The sequence below is a fragment of the Nicotiana tabacum genome, chromosome 17, assembly GCF_000715075.1.
Source record: "Nicotiana tabacum cultivar K326 chromosome 17, ASM71507v2, whole genome shotgun sequence".
NCBI lineage: Eukaryota > Viridiplantae > Streptophyta > Magnoliopsida > Solanales > Solanaceae > Nicotiana > Nicotiana tabacum.
This window is the reverse complement of record NC_134096.1, coordinates 33,698,377-33,715,707: the sequence shown is the minus strand read 5'-3', so window position 1 is coordinate 33,715,707 and position 17,331 is coordinate 33,698,377. Positions and strand designations below refer to the sequence as shown.

The window sequence follows — 17,331 nt, the reverse complement described above, 5'->3', positions numbered from 1 at the left end:
GCAACAGTATTATATATCATTGTCAAATATTTTCTACTCTCCTCACCCCGTCCCTATGTTTCCTTTCTCCCCCAAATACACAACGTTTTAATGACTCTATTTTCTTCAACAATTTAATAATTCTTCTAAAAATTCACACAAATCAAAAAAAATTAATGTGTTGCTTTATTTTTTTACGTAAAATAATGTTAAAATTTTGTTCCATAACTATAAAGAAAATACTCTTTTTTTAGTTGAAAAAGAAAGTACTTTGTCTACAACATGAAAATAAAGTAATCATTTTATTAAAATTAAAAAAAAATACTTTTTCTATGTCATGAAAAGAAAATATTTTTGTTGTTGAAATAAAAGAAAATACTTTTTCTAACTCATGAAAAGAAAATACTTTTTCTACATCATAAAAAGAAAATATTTTTTTTTGTTAAAATGAAAAAAATACTTTTTTATATCATGAAAAAAAAATAACCATTTGTTGAAATGAAAAAAATCTATCTATTAACATGAAAAGAAATTACTATTAATAATATTTTTATTTAGGATGGGGTGGAGTGGGGTGGTAGGGTAGGGGTGGGTTGGTGGGGATGGGGAATAGGGTGGGGAAGGTTGGAAAAGAGTTTTGGAATATGTTTTCCTTCACTTGATAGGGTAAACATTTTTCTCCAATTAAAGGAAAATATTTTTCAAAATATTTTAGCCAACCAAACATGGAAAAATTAGAAAAAAAATGTTTTCATTCATACCAAATACACCCTAAAATGATGCCAATTAGAACAATAAAATGATAAATATGTTTTTTCCTAATGAGTGTCAAATACCTGTATAAGGTATAAGGGTGGAGGGATCATATCCATTCCATCACAATCTTTAGTGGTGATAAACATGTCTTAATTTGTTCCTCTATCTCTTTATCTATTTGTTTATTTGCTTAAAGTGAAATCCTCTTCCTGTTTGCTCTTTCTTTGAGTAGCAAGAAATGGTTGCTCTAACTTTAAGTCTGAGCTTCTGCATCTTGAACGCCATGCTTTGTTTTTTGTTCTTGTAGGTGTCTTGTCTCGTATGTACTGTCTGTAATTTGTATAAGATAAGTTCTGATTATTATACATAATTATGTATCTTTTCAAATCCTATTTGAATTGTGAGCTTCGTGGGACATTCCTAAACATCTTCAGAAGTACAGAAGCTCATATCTGGAAGTTTGATGGTATAATGCCTGCGTAAACACATTATATATCTAAGAGCCCGATATATACTAGTGCGACCCTCAAGTGTGTCGCATTCATGAATTTAATATGTTTTCATTATTTGTTGTATGTAAAACCATGGACTGAATGTGAAGTGAGATGAAGAAATGAATTTAAAACAATATATATATACACACACATCCCCTTTTTTTCCTATTTCTTTTAATTCGAGAACATATTTTTTGTCAAATATTATGCATGATTTTATATATATATATATATATATATATATTAGGTAATTACATGTAATCTTTTGGGTAAACAATATATTATCACATGTTAAAATTCATTAATCATATAAAATCAATATTTACGCTACCAGCGTATATAATACGAATTCATCTTCAATTACTTGGTAGCATTCATTCTTAAATCCTGATCACCTAGAAAATATTTTGAAACCTGACATTTGCAATATGTCATATAGAGTCATCATCCCTCATTAACTTTACTTCATCAATATATAAATACCATCACCCCCTCAAACTTTCATAACCAATCCAAAGCACAATGCTAATGCATTCAAGAACCTCAACTATGACATCCTTAAACTCTGTTTTTCTTTCATTGTTAGTAGTCTTATTGCTATTTTCCTCAAATGTTCTTTCAGATAAAACCAACGAAAAGTTCTACCAATGTGTTTGCCAGAATTCTGATTACTGTGTCCCTTTTTCCACAGCTTTCGTCACCCCGACCAATGCTTCGTTCACCACAATCTTACAATCCACAGCACAAAATCTCAGATTGTTAGTTCCTTCTGTTCCTAAACCTCAGCTTATTTTTACACCAATGGTAGAATCCCATGTCCAAGCTGCTGTCATTTGCTCAAAACAGCTTGGTCTTCAGCTTAGAGTTAGAAGTGGAGGCCATGATTACGAAGGTACGTTAGATATTGGTAATATATGCAGAGGTAGGGGCAGAGCTAGAAGCCGAAGTACGGGTTCGACCGAATCCAGTAACTTCAGTGCAAACCCTATATTTTGTATTAAGAAAATTTACTAAATATGTACAAAAATTAAATTCAAAACCCAATTATTAACAACTAATGTTGCAATCTTAGAATTTAGTACTCATAAAGTTTAAATTCTAGCTTCGATGCACCGTCTGGATTTGAAGCTTACTTATTCAGTAAAGTTATTGGGTTCTAAATTAATAATTTTCATATATTTAATATATTTCTTAAGGCAAATACAAGATTTAGATCAAAACTACTAGATTCGGTCGAACAAGTAACCTAAACACTAGCTCCCGCCCTAAATGTATATAAAGTGGGATTATCCCACATAGAAAGGCGAAAATGAGTTTGAAGGTTTCATGCATAAATTAGAAGACTTGTAATTTTCACTTTTATTTAAACTTGAATATAAATCAAGTTTTAAATTTAAACGAACCTGTCTTTCATGAAATAAGATGAAGATGTTGAATGACCTTCTTTTAACTCAATCTTCTTACTTTGTGTTATTCTATTTTTTAAAACAGGTCTCTCTTATATTTCCGAAATGGAGTCTCCTTTCATTATTCTTGATCTCTCAAAACTCCGAGGAATCGAAGTGAACATAGAGGACAACTTTGTTTGGGCTCAAGCTGGGGCAACCGTTGGTGAAGTATACTATAGGATTTCTGAAAAAAGCAAGACTCATGGATTTCCAGCTGGTCTGTGTACTAGTTTGGGAATTGGTGGACACATAACAGGTGGAGCATATGGTACTATGATGAGAAAATATGGGTTAGGAGCAGATAATGTTGTGGATGCTAGAATTGTTGATGCAAATGGTAGAATTCTTGATAGGCAGAGTATGGGGGAAGACTTGTTTTGGGCAATTAGAGGGGGTGGAGGAGCTAGTTTTGGGATAATACTTTCTTGGAAGTTAAGGTTAGTCCCTGTTCCATCAATTGTAACAGTTTTTACTGTCCCCAAAACACTAGAACAAAATGGGACAACGATTATTTACAAATGGCAACAAGTTTCTGACAAGATTGATGAAGATCTCTTCATTAGGGTGATCATGAATGTGGTTGACAAGAAAGATAAAAAGGGTGAAAAGACTATCCAAATGGCTTATAATTCATTGTTTCTTGGTAGAAGTGACAGACTTTTAGAAATAATGAATGAGAATTTTCCTGAACTGGGATTGACACAAAAAGATTGTACAGAAATGAGTTGGATTAAGTCCATTTTGTACATTGCTGGTTATCCAAGTAACACCCCACCAGAGGTACTCCTTCAAGGGAAATCTTTGTTCAAGAATTACTTCAAAGCAAAATCAGATTTTGTGAAAGAGCCAATTCCTGAAGATGGTCTTGAAGGGTTATGGAAAAGGCTATTGGAAGAAGACTCACCATTAATGATATGGAATCCATATGGTGGAATGATGGCTAAAATATCAGAATCTGAAACCCCTTTTCCTCATAGAAAAGGTGTCATTTACATGGTTCAATACTTAACACTTTGGAATGACCCTGATAAAGAATTAGCCACAAAACACTTTGATTGGATTAGAAGACTTTATAATTACATGACCCCTTATGCTTCTATGTTCCCTAGACAAGCTTATGTGAATTATAGAGATCTTGATTTAGGGATGAATAAGAATGAGAGTTCTAGTTTTATACAAGCTAGTGTGTGGGGAAACAAGTATTTCAAGGACAATTTCAATAGGCTAGTCAAAGTGAAAACCAAGGTGGATCCGGAGAACTACTTCTTGCATGAACAGAGTATCCCAACACTTCCCATTTCAAGGAATGGAAAAGGGAAGAGTATGAATCAGTGAAGAAAGAGCTACTAGTTCTAATTAATTTAGCAAATAATACTTATTATGCATTTTACGTTTTCATCTTCCAAAGTTGTGTAATGTTCAAATGGGTTGCCAAACCATATATAGTAACATCTAGTGTTTTTAGAGTCTTGGTGGGAAGAACCAGTTGCCTTTTGTTTGTTTTGGAGTGTTACAATCTTTTATTTATAAGTGGTCTCTCAATTTGACAATATGATCAGTGACCTGGTTTGTATGGATGCCATAAATTCTTGAACTGAATTGTATGTGCAGTTCGACGTTCTATGCACTCGCTATATCCTGAATTCGAAGAAAAATATGTCCACGTTATATGCAGTCTTACTTTACGTTTAACCAAAATATCTGCATTTTTGGCAATCAATGTAAATAAACATGATAGGTATATATAGAGGTGGCAAAATGATTTAAAAAAATAGTTATTCATCCATATTATTCATTAAAAAATGGGCTGGATAATGAACTTTTTAAAAACGGATCGAATATGGATAAGAACCATATAATCCACTTAGAAAATGATTAACCAAATGGATAACTAATGTATTTAACTTTTACATTTGTAAAGCCTCAAATTGGGGGTTCCTCAAGTTCGGAAGACTAGGAATTCTCCCACAAATGATCATATTCAAGAAGACATGAATAATATGGATATCCATATTATCCGCCGGATAACCGTTTTTTATCCGTCTAAAATACGGGTCAGGTCGGATAATTTATCCGGGTTTTGAATTACCCGTTTTGACCTGTTCATATCCAACCCGACCCGATCGTTTGTCACCCCTAGGTATATATATTAAAATGATTGATATGCTTTTATTTAAGTAGGTACTCAATAAACATATCTGTACGTACTCAATAAACATATCTATAGTTATTGATATAGAGTTTGAATAATCTTGTTTAGTAGAAGTCTCACTGGAAGGCGTCACTTGAAGTAATGGATAAGAAATTTGAAAATCCCAGTATGTACTTGATTAGTTTAATTCTTAAAATCTTAAATCACTCTCCAAATGTTTCTAGACACTTTTACACTCTGTATCAACAGACCTAATTGTATCTAAAATGAGCCAACGTTCTTAGATCTTACCCGACCTAGTCACTATTGTATATATTTTGAAATCTTTCTCTTCCTTTGTGGTGATGACATGATAGATCATTTTGAGATTTAGCCTCTATTTTCGTATTTTGAGACCTCGATTAGCTTCGTTTAGCATTTTTAGATTTACATGCGCAGTCCGTATCTTATTCCGAAAAGTCTTTATGTGAAAAATTGAAGAAAATGTGAATTATAGCCTGTAAAATAACTTGAGTTGACTACGGTCAACATTTTATATAAATGGACTCGGATCAGTATTTTGACGGTCCCAGTGCGCCCGTATCGTGATTTGGGACTTGGGTGTATGCCCGTAATTTAATTCGAAAGCCCCTAACTTGTTTCATCTTGCCAAAATCTATCATTTTTGAAAGTTGGAAATTATTAAGTTTAACCGAAAGTTAACTTCTTTGCTAATGGGTTCGGATTTTGATGTTAAAACTTGAAATAGTTTCGTATTGCTATTTGAAATTTGTCTGCAAAATTTGGTTCAATTCGTAATTTATTTGACATGATTCAGATGCTTAAACGTGATTCTAGTGATCTTGAGTTTCACTTTGAAAGTTCATTCGTTTTGAGGATTGATTCATAGATTTAGATGTTATTTTGGTGACTTGATCGTGCGAGCAAGTTCGTATGATGTTATTACACTTATGTGCACGTTTGGTTTGGAGCCCGAGGGGCTCGGGTGAGTTTCGGATAGGCTACGGATTGATTTTGGACTTTGGAGATAGTTGATGCCTTCTATGTTGCTGGTGTGGTCTACAGATCTTGCATTTGCGAGGTCTGGCTCGCAATTGCGAGCCTCGCTTTTGTGAACAAGTGCTCGCATTTGTGAGCATGGCTGGACTGGGTAGCCTCGCATTTGCTAGGAAAAAGTTCGCATTTGCGAATGAATAGTGGTCGTTTTCGCGATGAAAGAGTCACATTTGCGACTCGGTGTGTTCCTGGATAATCTTCGCATTTGGGAAGGATTGGTCCATATTTGCAAAGGCTGGGATTTCGCATTTGCGAACCAAATGTCATATTTGGGACTCCTGGGGCACTGAGACAAGGTTCGCATTTGCGACCCTTGTTTCGCAAATGCAGTATTCGCAATTGCAAACAAGGCATCGCAATTGCGACATCCGCGGGTGGATAAAAGAGGGGGGAAATGGGACTTAGCTGATTACTCACAATCTCTCAACCCTAAACACCCTAGAGGCAAATTTTCAAGAGACCTTTCTTCCTAAATTCGTTGATAAGTGATTTTAATCCATTTCTTTTCAATTACCTATTACATTTCATGAGGTTTCAACATCAAACTTAGGATTTCCATGGTAGAAATTAGGGATTTGGGTAGAATTTGAGATTTTTATAAAATTGAGATTTAGACCTCGATTTGGGGTCGGATTTAGAAACAAATCACATAATCGGACTCAGGGTGAATGGGTAATCAGGTTTTGATCCGAATCTCGATTTTGACCAAGCGAGCACGAGGTTGACTTTTGTTGACTTTTTCAGAAATGATCTAAATTGAACCTCTTTCATTGGTGGGTTGTTTCTAAAGCTTATTTTGAATCATTTGGTCAATATTTTACTAGATTTAGTTGGTTTGGAGGCTTGTTCAAAAGGCCAGGCCGTGGTTGGTTGATTGCTTGAGTTGCGGAGTGAGGTAAGTATTGGGTCTAACCTTGATTTGAGGGAATTAGGGACCCTTAAACTTCATGTTATATGCATTATGTGTGAAACGACGTATATGCGCCGTTGTGTTACTTGCTTCCATTCTTTCGTTACTTCATTATATATCTTGTTACACGTCTTAATTGCTACATGCTTATTTGACTTTCATGCCATACTTGTTACTTGTCATCTAGTTATACTTGTATTAAATTGTCAGTCCCTTCTATAATTCCATGCTTAATTGCTACTTGTCCCTAATTGCTTTTCTTGCATATCTAGATTGTCCTATGTCTTGCTTGTCTTATGGTTTTGTAATATTTTTTACCTTCAATTATGTAGTTTCATTTGTATGAGTCGTTAAAGGGATAGATATCGTGAAGTTGGTAAAGTTGAGACATTCGAGTTATTCGAGATTCTTTGATTATTATGTCATTCTCCATTACTTCGTACAATTACTCTCTTGATTTAGAACTTATTGTAAAATTTGGTTGTTGAATTGCTATTGTTGATTGAAATTGTTTGGGGAGCGGGTTGCACGCCGCAACGTATATTTGAAAGGTAATGAACTGAAATGGAGGAATAAGGACGGATTATGATATTGACAGATGATGATATGACGGGATCGGGTTGCGCAACACAACGGATTGTATAAGGTTATAATTGTTTGTGACTGTTGGATTTGCCAAGGTAATTGAGATGAGTTTATATGACTGGTTATTCTGGACGCCCTGTTAGTTAGATTTTGAGTTCGTTATCATGAATTAACTGCTTTGTTTCTATTCTTGTCCTTTCTGTTATTATTATTGCATACAGGTTAGTGTAAGTGACCTGCCTTAGCCTCATCGCTACTTCGTCGGGGTTAGGCTCGGCACTTACAGAGTTCATGTGGTCAGTTGTACTCATACTACACTTTACACTTCCTGTGCAGATACTAGAGTTGGTCTTAGCGGCGTTCAGTAAATTTTCACGTGCAACTATACCAGTGGAGACTTAAGGTATAGTTGCACGGCGTTTGCAGCCCTGAAGTCCCCATCTACTTCATTTTAGCTATTTATTCTGATTTAGAGAGTTATGTTTATTTTAGACCATTATCTTTAGTACTCTAGATGCTAATGTATTCGTGACACCAGTTCCGGGATTTGTATTTGGATTTCGTTACTTATTAGTTTATTTCCTTATTTCAAATTATTCAGTTTTATCATTGTCATTCAATTTGAAAATTGTTAAAAATGGTTAATAGATATAGCTAACGTTATCTTGCCTAGCAAGTGAAATGTTAGGTGCCATCATGGTCCCGATGGTGGGAATTCCGGGTCGTGACAAGTTGGTATCAGAGCACTAGGTTGCCTAGGTCTCACGAGTCATGAGCAAGCTTAGTAGAGTATGGAGGATCGGTACGGAGACGTCTGTACTTATCTCCCAAAGGCTATGGAGTTTTAGGAAAAAAACACTTTTTTCTTTCTCTACCCGTTATGGTCACTATGAATTTCTCTTGATGTCTTTTGGGCTAACCAACGCCCCAACAGCATTTATGCACTTGATGAATAGTGTATTTCATATGTATCTTGATTCATTCATCGTAGTATTTATTGATGATATCCTGGTGTACTCACGTATCTAGGAGGAGCATGCACATCACTTGGGTATTGTATTACAGAGGCTGAGAGAGGAGAAACTTTATGCCAAATTCTCTAAGTGTGAGTTTTGTCTTGGTTCGGTGGCATTCTTGGAACACATAGTGTCTAGTGAAAGAATTAAGGTAGATCCAAAGAAGATAGAGGTAGTTTAGAGTTGGCCCAGGCCATCTTCAGCTATTGAGATTCGGAGTTTCCTCGGCTTGGCCGTGGTTATTATCGTCGCTTTGTGGAGAGTTTCTCGTCTATTGCATCGCCTATGACTAAATTGACCTAGAAGGGTGCTCCATTCAGGTGGTCAGATAAGTGTGAAGAGAGCCTTCAGAAGCTCAATACTGCCTTGACTACAGCTCCAGCTGTAGTTTTTCCTTCAGCTTCAGGAGCTTATACAGTGTATTGTGATGCTTCTCGAATTGGTATTGGGTGTGTCTTAATGCAGGAAGGTAGAATGATTGCTTACGCTCCGCGTCAGTTGAAGCCACATGAAAAGAACTACCTTGTTCATGATTTGGAGTTGGCACCTATTGTTCATGCATTGAAGATTTGGAGGCACTATCTTTACAGTGTGTCTTGCAAGGTATTTACAGATCATCGCAGCCTTCAGCACTTATTCAAACAGAAGGATCTAAATTTGAGGCAGCGAAGATGGTTGGAACTGCTAAAGGATGATGATATTACTATTCTGTATCATCCCGGGAAGGCCAATGTGGTGGATGATGCCTTGGGTAGAAAGGCGGTGAGTATGGGTAGCCTTGCATTTATTCCTGGTGGTGAAAGGCTAATTGCAGTTCGTGAGATTATATGTTTCGGAGCCCAGTCGGGTTCTAGCATGTGTGATTTCTCAGTCTTCCTTATATGACCGCATCAGAGAGCTCCAGTATGATTATCCCCATTTTCTTGTTCCGAAGGACACATTTCAGCATGGTGATGCCAAAAATGTTACTATTGGAGATGATGTGATGTTTAGAATGCAGGGTCGGATTTGTGTACCAAATGTAGATGGGCTGCGAGAATTGATTCTTGAGGAGGCCCACAGTTCGTGGTATTCCATTCATTCGAGTGTTGCTAAGATGTATCAAGACTTGAGACAACACTATTGGTGGAGAAAAATGAAGAAAGATATAGTGGGGTTTGTAGCTTGGTGCTTAAATTGTCAGCAAGTGAAGTACAAGTATCAGAGACTGGGCGGATTGCTTGAGAGACTTGAAATTCCAGAATGGAAGTGGGGGCGTATTACCATGGACATCGTAGTTGGACTTCCACGGACATTGAAGAAGTTTGATGTTGTTTGGGTGACTGTTGATCTGTTGACCAAGTCCGCACATTTTATTCCAGTCGGTACTACTTATTCTTCGGAGCGGTTGGCTGAGATTTATATCTGTGAGATTGTTCACTTTCACGGTGTTCTAGTGTCCATCATTTCATATCGGGGCACGCAATTTAAATCACAGTTTTGGAGAGCAGTACAACGAGAATTAGGTACACATGTTCGGCTAAGTATAACATTTCACCCTCAGATGGACGGCCAAGCTGAGCGCACTATTCAGATATTGGAAGATATGCTATGTGCTTGTGTTATAGATTTTGGAGGTTCTTGGGATCAGTTTCTTCCACTTGCAGAGTTTGCTTACAATAACAACTACCAATCGAGCATTCAGATGGCTCTGTACGAGGCTTTATATGGGAGACGGTGTCGCTCTCCAGTGGGTTGGTTTGAGCCGTGTGAGTCTAGGCTATTGGGTACTAATTTAGTTCAGGATGCTTTGGAAAAGGTTAAATTGCTTCAGGAACGACTTCGCACGGCGTAGTCTAAACAGAAGAGTTATGCCTACCGAAAGGTTCGCGATATTGCTTACATGGTAGGAGAGAAGGTACTACTCCGAGTTTCGCCTATGAAGGGTGTTATGAGTTTTGGGAAGAAGGGAAAGTTGAGTCCTAGGTATATTGGACCTTTTGAAATACTTAAGAAGATTGGAGAGGTGGCTTATTGTAACGACCCGACCGGTCATTTCGGGAGTTATAGCCCCGCTTCTCCCATTTCTTCTTCTTTTGTACTTTTCAGCTATATTATGATGTATCGGGTTAGTTGTTTCAAGTCCGGAGTGGTTTCGAAATGGGTTGAGACACTTAGTCTCTAAAGTATAAGCTTAAGTTGGAAAGAGTCAATCGGATGTTGACTTATGAGTAAACGACCTCGGATATGGATTTTTATGATTCTGTTAGCTTCGTTAGGTGATTTTGGACTTAGAAGCGCATCCGGAATGTGATTTGGAGGTCCATGGTAGAATTAAGCTTGAATTGGCGAAATAGGAAATTTGGCAATTTTTGGTCGGAAGTAAAAAATTTGATATCGGGCTCGGAATGGAATTTCGAAAGTTGGAGTAGGTTCGTAGTGTCATTTGTGAGGTGTGCAAAATTTGAGGTCATTCGGACGTGGTTTGATAGGTTTCAGAATCGTTGGTGAATTTTGGAAGTTTAGAAGTTCTTAGGCTTGAATTTGAGGTTGATTTGGTGTTTTGATGTTGTTTTGGGTATTTCGGAGGTTCGACTAAGTTCGGGTAGTGATATATGACTTGTTGGAATTATTGATTGAGGTCCCTAGGTGCTCGGGATGAATTTGGATGGCTAACGGGAAGTTTGGAAGTTGGAAAATGCAGCTGGAGTTGCTGTTCTGGTGTGTCCGCACCTGTGGATTTGGGAACCGCAAGTGTGAGCTTTGCAGGTGCGGGCTTGAGGCGCAGGTGCGCAAAGGAACCGCAGGTGCGGCTTGGTCTCCGCATCTGCGATGACCGCAGGTGCGGTAACGTGACCGCAGAAGCGAAGCCGGGTGAGTTAATGAAAATTCGCAGAAGCGGAAATTATCCGCATATGCGGAAGCGCAAATGTGCATATAGGGTCGCAGGTGCAGAACCCCTGGGCAGAACCCATATATATCACACTTCGCAAATTTTTGCTATTTTTCCACCATTATTGAACGGGTTTTGAGTTTAGGGCAGTGTTTTTCAAGGGAGAATCACGAGACATCAGTGAGGTAAGTCGCTTGGGTTTATTTACACGCGTTTATGATGTTTTTCCACTGATTAACCATGAAATTAGTAGGGGTTTAAGGTGAAATTGAGGGGGGTTAGGGCTTGAGTTTTGGAGAGTTTTAGGTAGGGATTTGAGGGACCAACGAAGTCCAGTTTTGATAAATTTTATATGGTTAGACTCGGGAGAGGACGAGGGTTTTGATTCTGCCATTGTTGACTGGTTCCAAGATATGGGCTCGGGGGCCGGGTTTTGGCTGGTTTCAGATTTTTGGCATATTTTGTAGTTTTTATTGTGGAATTCGATTCGTTAGCCTATGTTGATGGTATTAATCTGATTATGGTTAGATTTGGAGCTTTTGGAGACTGAGTCCAGAGACGAGGGCATCCCGGAGTAGGATTGTACGCTGTTAAGGTAAGTAACAGTTTTAACTCTGGCTTTGAGGGTATAAACCCGGAGATTTGATATCACGTGATTATTTGGAGGTGATACCCACGCTAGGTGACGGGCGTGTGGGTTTGCACCGAGAGGGATTGAGACTTGGTCCGTCCCGTGAGGCCTCGTAGCCATCATCTGTGTCTCTGTAGTTACTTGTTGTTGAACTTGTCTGCCTTCATGTTAGAGATAATGCTTAGGGTTTATTCATGCTCACATTATTTGTACTCAGTCATAGAAATTATTGTACATGTTTACTTCAGTCTCTCTTAATTTGCTGATATATTGTGATACTTGATGTGGGTTGTGTCCCCTTATTGGTGGTGCATTGTGAGGCTAGAGAGGTACATGACTGAGTGAGGTATTTGATTGAGGCACGTGAGTTGTCCGTGCAATACGTGAGTTGTCCGTGCGGATCCAGGTATTGATACCATAGCGCGTGAGTTGTCCGAGTAGCATGTGAGTTGACTGTGCGGATCCATGGATTGATATTATGGCACGTGAGTTGTCCATGCAACACGTGAGTTGTCCGTGCTTAGCGCTTGGGCTTTGGGAGCCCCTCCAGAGTCTGTACACACCCCTAGTGAGTGCAGGTACCTATTGAGTGTTGAGTGATGAGTGCGAGTGCTGAGAGCCGAGTGCTGAGTGATGGAGTGACATTGCTGTGAGGATTCATTACTTTTGTTGTTGCTGCATTTTACCCGTTAATTTCTTTGTAGCATTTATTGAGTTGATGGAATTTACCTGTTTATTTCTGTTTATTTTAAATTGTGATAAAGAAATAATTGAATTGTTTTACTTAGCTCGTCACTACTACTCAGTTCCTTAGTTATTTCTGTTACTTGTTGAGGTGGTTGTACTCATGCTACACCCTGCACTTTATGTACAGATCCAGGTGTGTTTGATCACGGAGGTCATTGAGTTCGAGCGCACTCGAGTTTCGAAGACTACGAGGTAGCTGCCGGCGTCCGCAGGCCCTTGACTCTCCTTCTATATTCCTTTCTATCTTGTATTAATATTTAGACACAGGTTGTATTAACTTGATTATCTAGATGCTCATGACTTAGTGACACCCCGATGTCGGGCTTTCCTTTTCAGCACTTTTGTTTTTATTTGAACTCTTTTATGAAGGGTTTTATGCTAAATAGCCTTGAAATTATCTTTGAAATGAAAAATATTGTTGTTTTGGAATGAGCCGGCTTGCCTAGTTCTGCGATAGGCTCCATCACGATAGGTTAGGTTTTTGGGTCGTGCCACTTATGAACTTGCATTGCCGCCTAATCTATTGGGTGTTCATCCAGTGTTTCATGTATCTATGCTTCGGATGTATGTCGGAGATCTGTTTCATGTTTTGGATTTTAGTATAGTGTAGTTAGATGGTAATTTGACTTATGATGTGGAGTCGGCAGCCATTTTGGATGGGCAGATTTGGAAGTTGAGATCAAAGAACATAGCTTCAGTGAATGTAGATTAGAGAGGCCAGCCAGTCGGAGAAGTTACTTGGGAGACTGAGCAGGAGATACGTAACAAATATCCACACCTATTTGAGGCTCCAGGTATAATTCTAAACCCGTTCGAGGACGAACATTTATTTAAGAGAGAGAAAATGTAATGACCCGGTCGATCATTTTGAGTATTACAGGCTTGTTCCCCTATTTACTGCTCAATTTGTACCTTACAGTTATTATATGACTTTCCGGGGTAACTATTTCGGGTCCGGTGAAGTCTTGGAATGAATTGGAACACTTAGTTCCAAGTTTTAAAACTTAAGTTGAAAGGTTGATTGGATGTCGACCTATGTGTAAACGACCCCGGAATAGACTTTTGATGATTCCAATAGTTATGTATGGTGATTATGGACTTAGGAGCGTGTCCGTAAAATTATTTGGAACCATGTAGCTAAATTAGGCTTGAAATGGCGAAAATAGGAAATTTAAGTTTGAAAGTTTGACCGGGGAGTTGACTTATTGATATCGGGGTAGGAATCTAGCTCTTAATATTTTCATAGGTCTATTATGTCATTTATGACTTGTGTGCAAATTTTGAGGTCAATCGAACTTGATTTAATAGGTTTCGACATCGAATGTAGAAGTTGGAATTTCTTAGTTTCATTAGCCTTGAACTGGGGTATGATTCGTGTTTTTAGCGTTGTTTGATGTGATTTGAGGCTTCGACTAAGTTCGTATGATATTTTAGGACTTGTTGGTGTATTTGGTTGAGGTCTCGGGGGGATCGGGTGAGTTTCAGATGGTTAACAGATCAAATTTGGACTTAGAACAATTAAACAGTTCTGCTGCCTACTGATGCAATCGCACATGCAAAAATTGGCTCGCAGGTGCGAGCTCGCAGAAGCAGGCCTGCCATCGCAGAAGCGTGGGGTCCGCATAAGCGGACGAACCCTCAGAAAAGCGCGATCGTAGAAACGACAAAATGGTCGCAGATGCGGTCTGGGCTAAGGGGGACTAGATCGCAGAAGCGAAGACAGTTGCAGAAGCGATTGCTTCTTCGCAAAAGTGGAACTGCAAATGCGATTAAAAGTTACGCAGAAGCGGAACCTCTGGACAGTGTACAAAAATAGAGGGTTCCGACATTTTTGTCATTTTAGGCATTTGCAACACGTGTTTGGGCGATCTTTAAGAGAGAATTCACGGGAAATCTTGAGGTAAGTCACTTGTGATCATTGCTAGTCAATAATATTGGATTATCATTGAGTATTTCGACTAGATTACGTGTTTTTGAGGTGAAATTAGAGGATTTGGGACTAGGGGTTTCAAAATAAGAATTTAAGATTCGGAGGTCGAGTTGATGTCAGAATTTTGTAAATTTGGAATGGTTGGAATCGTGGTTGAATTGGCGTTCAGATTTTGTAATTTTTGTCGGGTTACGAGATGTGGGCCCCATAGGCGATTTCTGAGTTAAAATTCGAATTTTGTTGGAAAAATAGTATTTTCTTATGGAATTAATTCCAATAATTTGTATTGACTGAATCGAATTAATTGTGACTAGATTCGAGGCTTCAGAGGCCGATTCGCGAGGCAAGGGTATAGCAGAGTAAAGAATTACACGGTTTGAGGTAAGTAATATTTCTAAACTTCGTTCTGACGGTATGAATCCCTGAATCTTGTGTTATATCAATTGTTGGAGGTGACACACATACTAAAAATAGAAATTGTGACTTAAATAAATTCTGTGGAGTTGTAAAATTAAAGAATCATGTTGTTATCCGTATATTCTCCACGTGTTAGAGAAATTGAGCTGAGACTCATATTAAAGATCATATTTAGGCTACGTGCCGATATTTTGGGACCCATAGGGTCGTGTTGCTGTTGAATTTAATTGTTTAAAAATATACATTTCATACTTAGTCATGTTCATCCACTGTGAGGATATTTAGGGGATCGAGTTACGCGCCACAGCAGACCATATTGGCTTTATATATATTATTATATTGATCGGGGTTGCAGTTGCAGCAGGCCTTATAGGCTTTATTATTATATGGATAGGGGTTGCCCGCTCGCAGCAGGCCATATCGGCTTTATATCACGCTTGGGTTGAAGGAGCCCCTCCGGAGGTCTGCACCCCCCATAGTGAGCGTAGATGATTTATATTCGGGATGGACTTCCCATGGCATGGACTTGCCTTACTTATTTATATTTGTGATGAATTTCCCTGGACATGGATTTTTTCTGAATAATTATATTTTGGGGATAAATTTACCCCTGGGCTGGAAGGGTCATATACAATACTGAGTGACTGAGTAATTTGTGATCGTGAGTACACGAGGTTTTCCCACTGAGATTTCATATTCCTCATATCATTCAGTATTGATCTATTTTACTTCGTACTGAGGTTAACTTTTGAATTTGAAAGCATGCCTACTATCACGACCCAAAACTCACACCTGTCTGATAGCGCCTATTTCAATACTAGGCAAGCCGACAACATCAATAACCCACATTTCTCTTTTAAATACTGGAAAAAACAATAAGTTTAAGAGAAAATTTCACAAATACTGGATATAAATACACCCTCAAACCCGGTGTCACTGAGTACATGAGCATCTAAATGATAACCAGTATGACTGCTAAAAACACTGTCTAAAAATTTAGAGCAGTACAAAACTAAAAGGGAAGAGAGTCAAGGTCTGCGGATGTCAAGAAGCTACCTCGATAATCTCCAACAGATAACTCCGAGAACTAGCAGTCGCCGTATCCGAAAGCACCTAGATCTGCACACGAGGTGCAGGGTATAGTATGAGTAAAACCAACTCAGCAAGTAACAATACTAAATAAATAACTGAAAGTAGTGACGAGCTTTACAGCTAAGTCCAATTACAGTAATTTCCAACATAATAAGGTAGGCATGCTTTCAAGTTCAACATTTATGGCCAAAACAGTAATTTCATGTCAAGTTCAACTGAAATATAAGATAATAACTCTCAAAAATTGCCAAACACAATGATATATGACAGCTGAAGTGCAACATAATGAAATCAAGTGCATCTTCTCAGGACTACAGTCACTCAGCCATTCCATTCACTCAGCACTCAACACTCGCACTCAGTATGTACCTGCGCTCACTGGGGGTGTGTACAGACTCCGGAGGGGCTCCTACAGCCCAAGCGCTATAATCCGCACGGATAACTCACGTGTTGTATGGACAACTCACGTGCTATAGTAGCAATATCAGGATCCATACGGACAACTCACGTGTTGCACGGACAACTCTTGTGCTATAGTATAACATCTGGATCCAAACTGACAACTCACGTGCTACACGGACAACACACATGCTATAGTATAATATATGGATCTGCACGGACAACTCACGTGCTATAGTATAATATATATGGATCCGCACGGACAACTCACGTGCTATAGTATAATATCTCACAATCAGGCCCTCGGTCTCCCTCAGTCATAAATCTCTGTAGTCTCTCGGGCTCTCAAAAATCATGAAAATCATCCCAAACAATAATGATACGATACACCAATAATGGATAATAGAGACTGAGATAGAATAAACAAGTAAACTGTGACTGAGTACAAAACAACAATTTAGCAGATAGTTCAACATGTACACGACCTCTGTGGGTCCCTACAGTGCCAACACATAATCTAAACATTATTTGTGGTTCAATTTCTCTACTACATGAAGAATGTACAGATAACAACAGATTATTCAACTACACAGTTCCATGGAATTTGACCAAGTCACAATTCCTACGGTGCACGCCCACACGCTCGTCACCTAGCATGTGTGTCACCTCAAAACCGATCACATAACACATAATCTGGGGTTTCATACCCTCATGACCAAATTTAAAATTGTTACTTACCTCAAATCGTGTAATTCTTTATTATGAAATTCCTTTGCCTCGTGAATCGGCCTCCAAATTCCTCGAATCTAGCCACAAATAATTCGATTATAAGTAAATAAAAATTATA

General features: G+C 38.3%; 1 protein-coding gene across 1 annotated transcript; it reads left to right on the top strand.

The window, feature by feature from the left end:
- Positions 1-1,675: 1,675 nt before the first annotated feature.
- Positions 1,676-4,227, top strand: LOC107798749 (monolignol oxidoreductase AtBBE-like 15). The gene is made up of 2 exons (XM_016621783.2): positions 1,676-2,121; positions 2,721-4,227. The coding sequence occupies exons 1-2, from the start codon at positions 1,752-1,754 to the stop codon at positions 4,010-4,012; spliced, it is 1,662 nt and encodes a 553-aa protein (XP_016477269.2). The 5' UTR covers positions 1,676-1,751; the 3' UTR covers positions 4,013-4,227.
- The last annotated feature ends 13,104 nt before the right edge of the window (positions 4,228-17,331 follow it).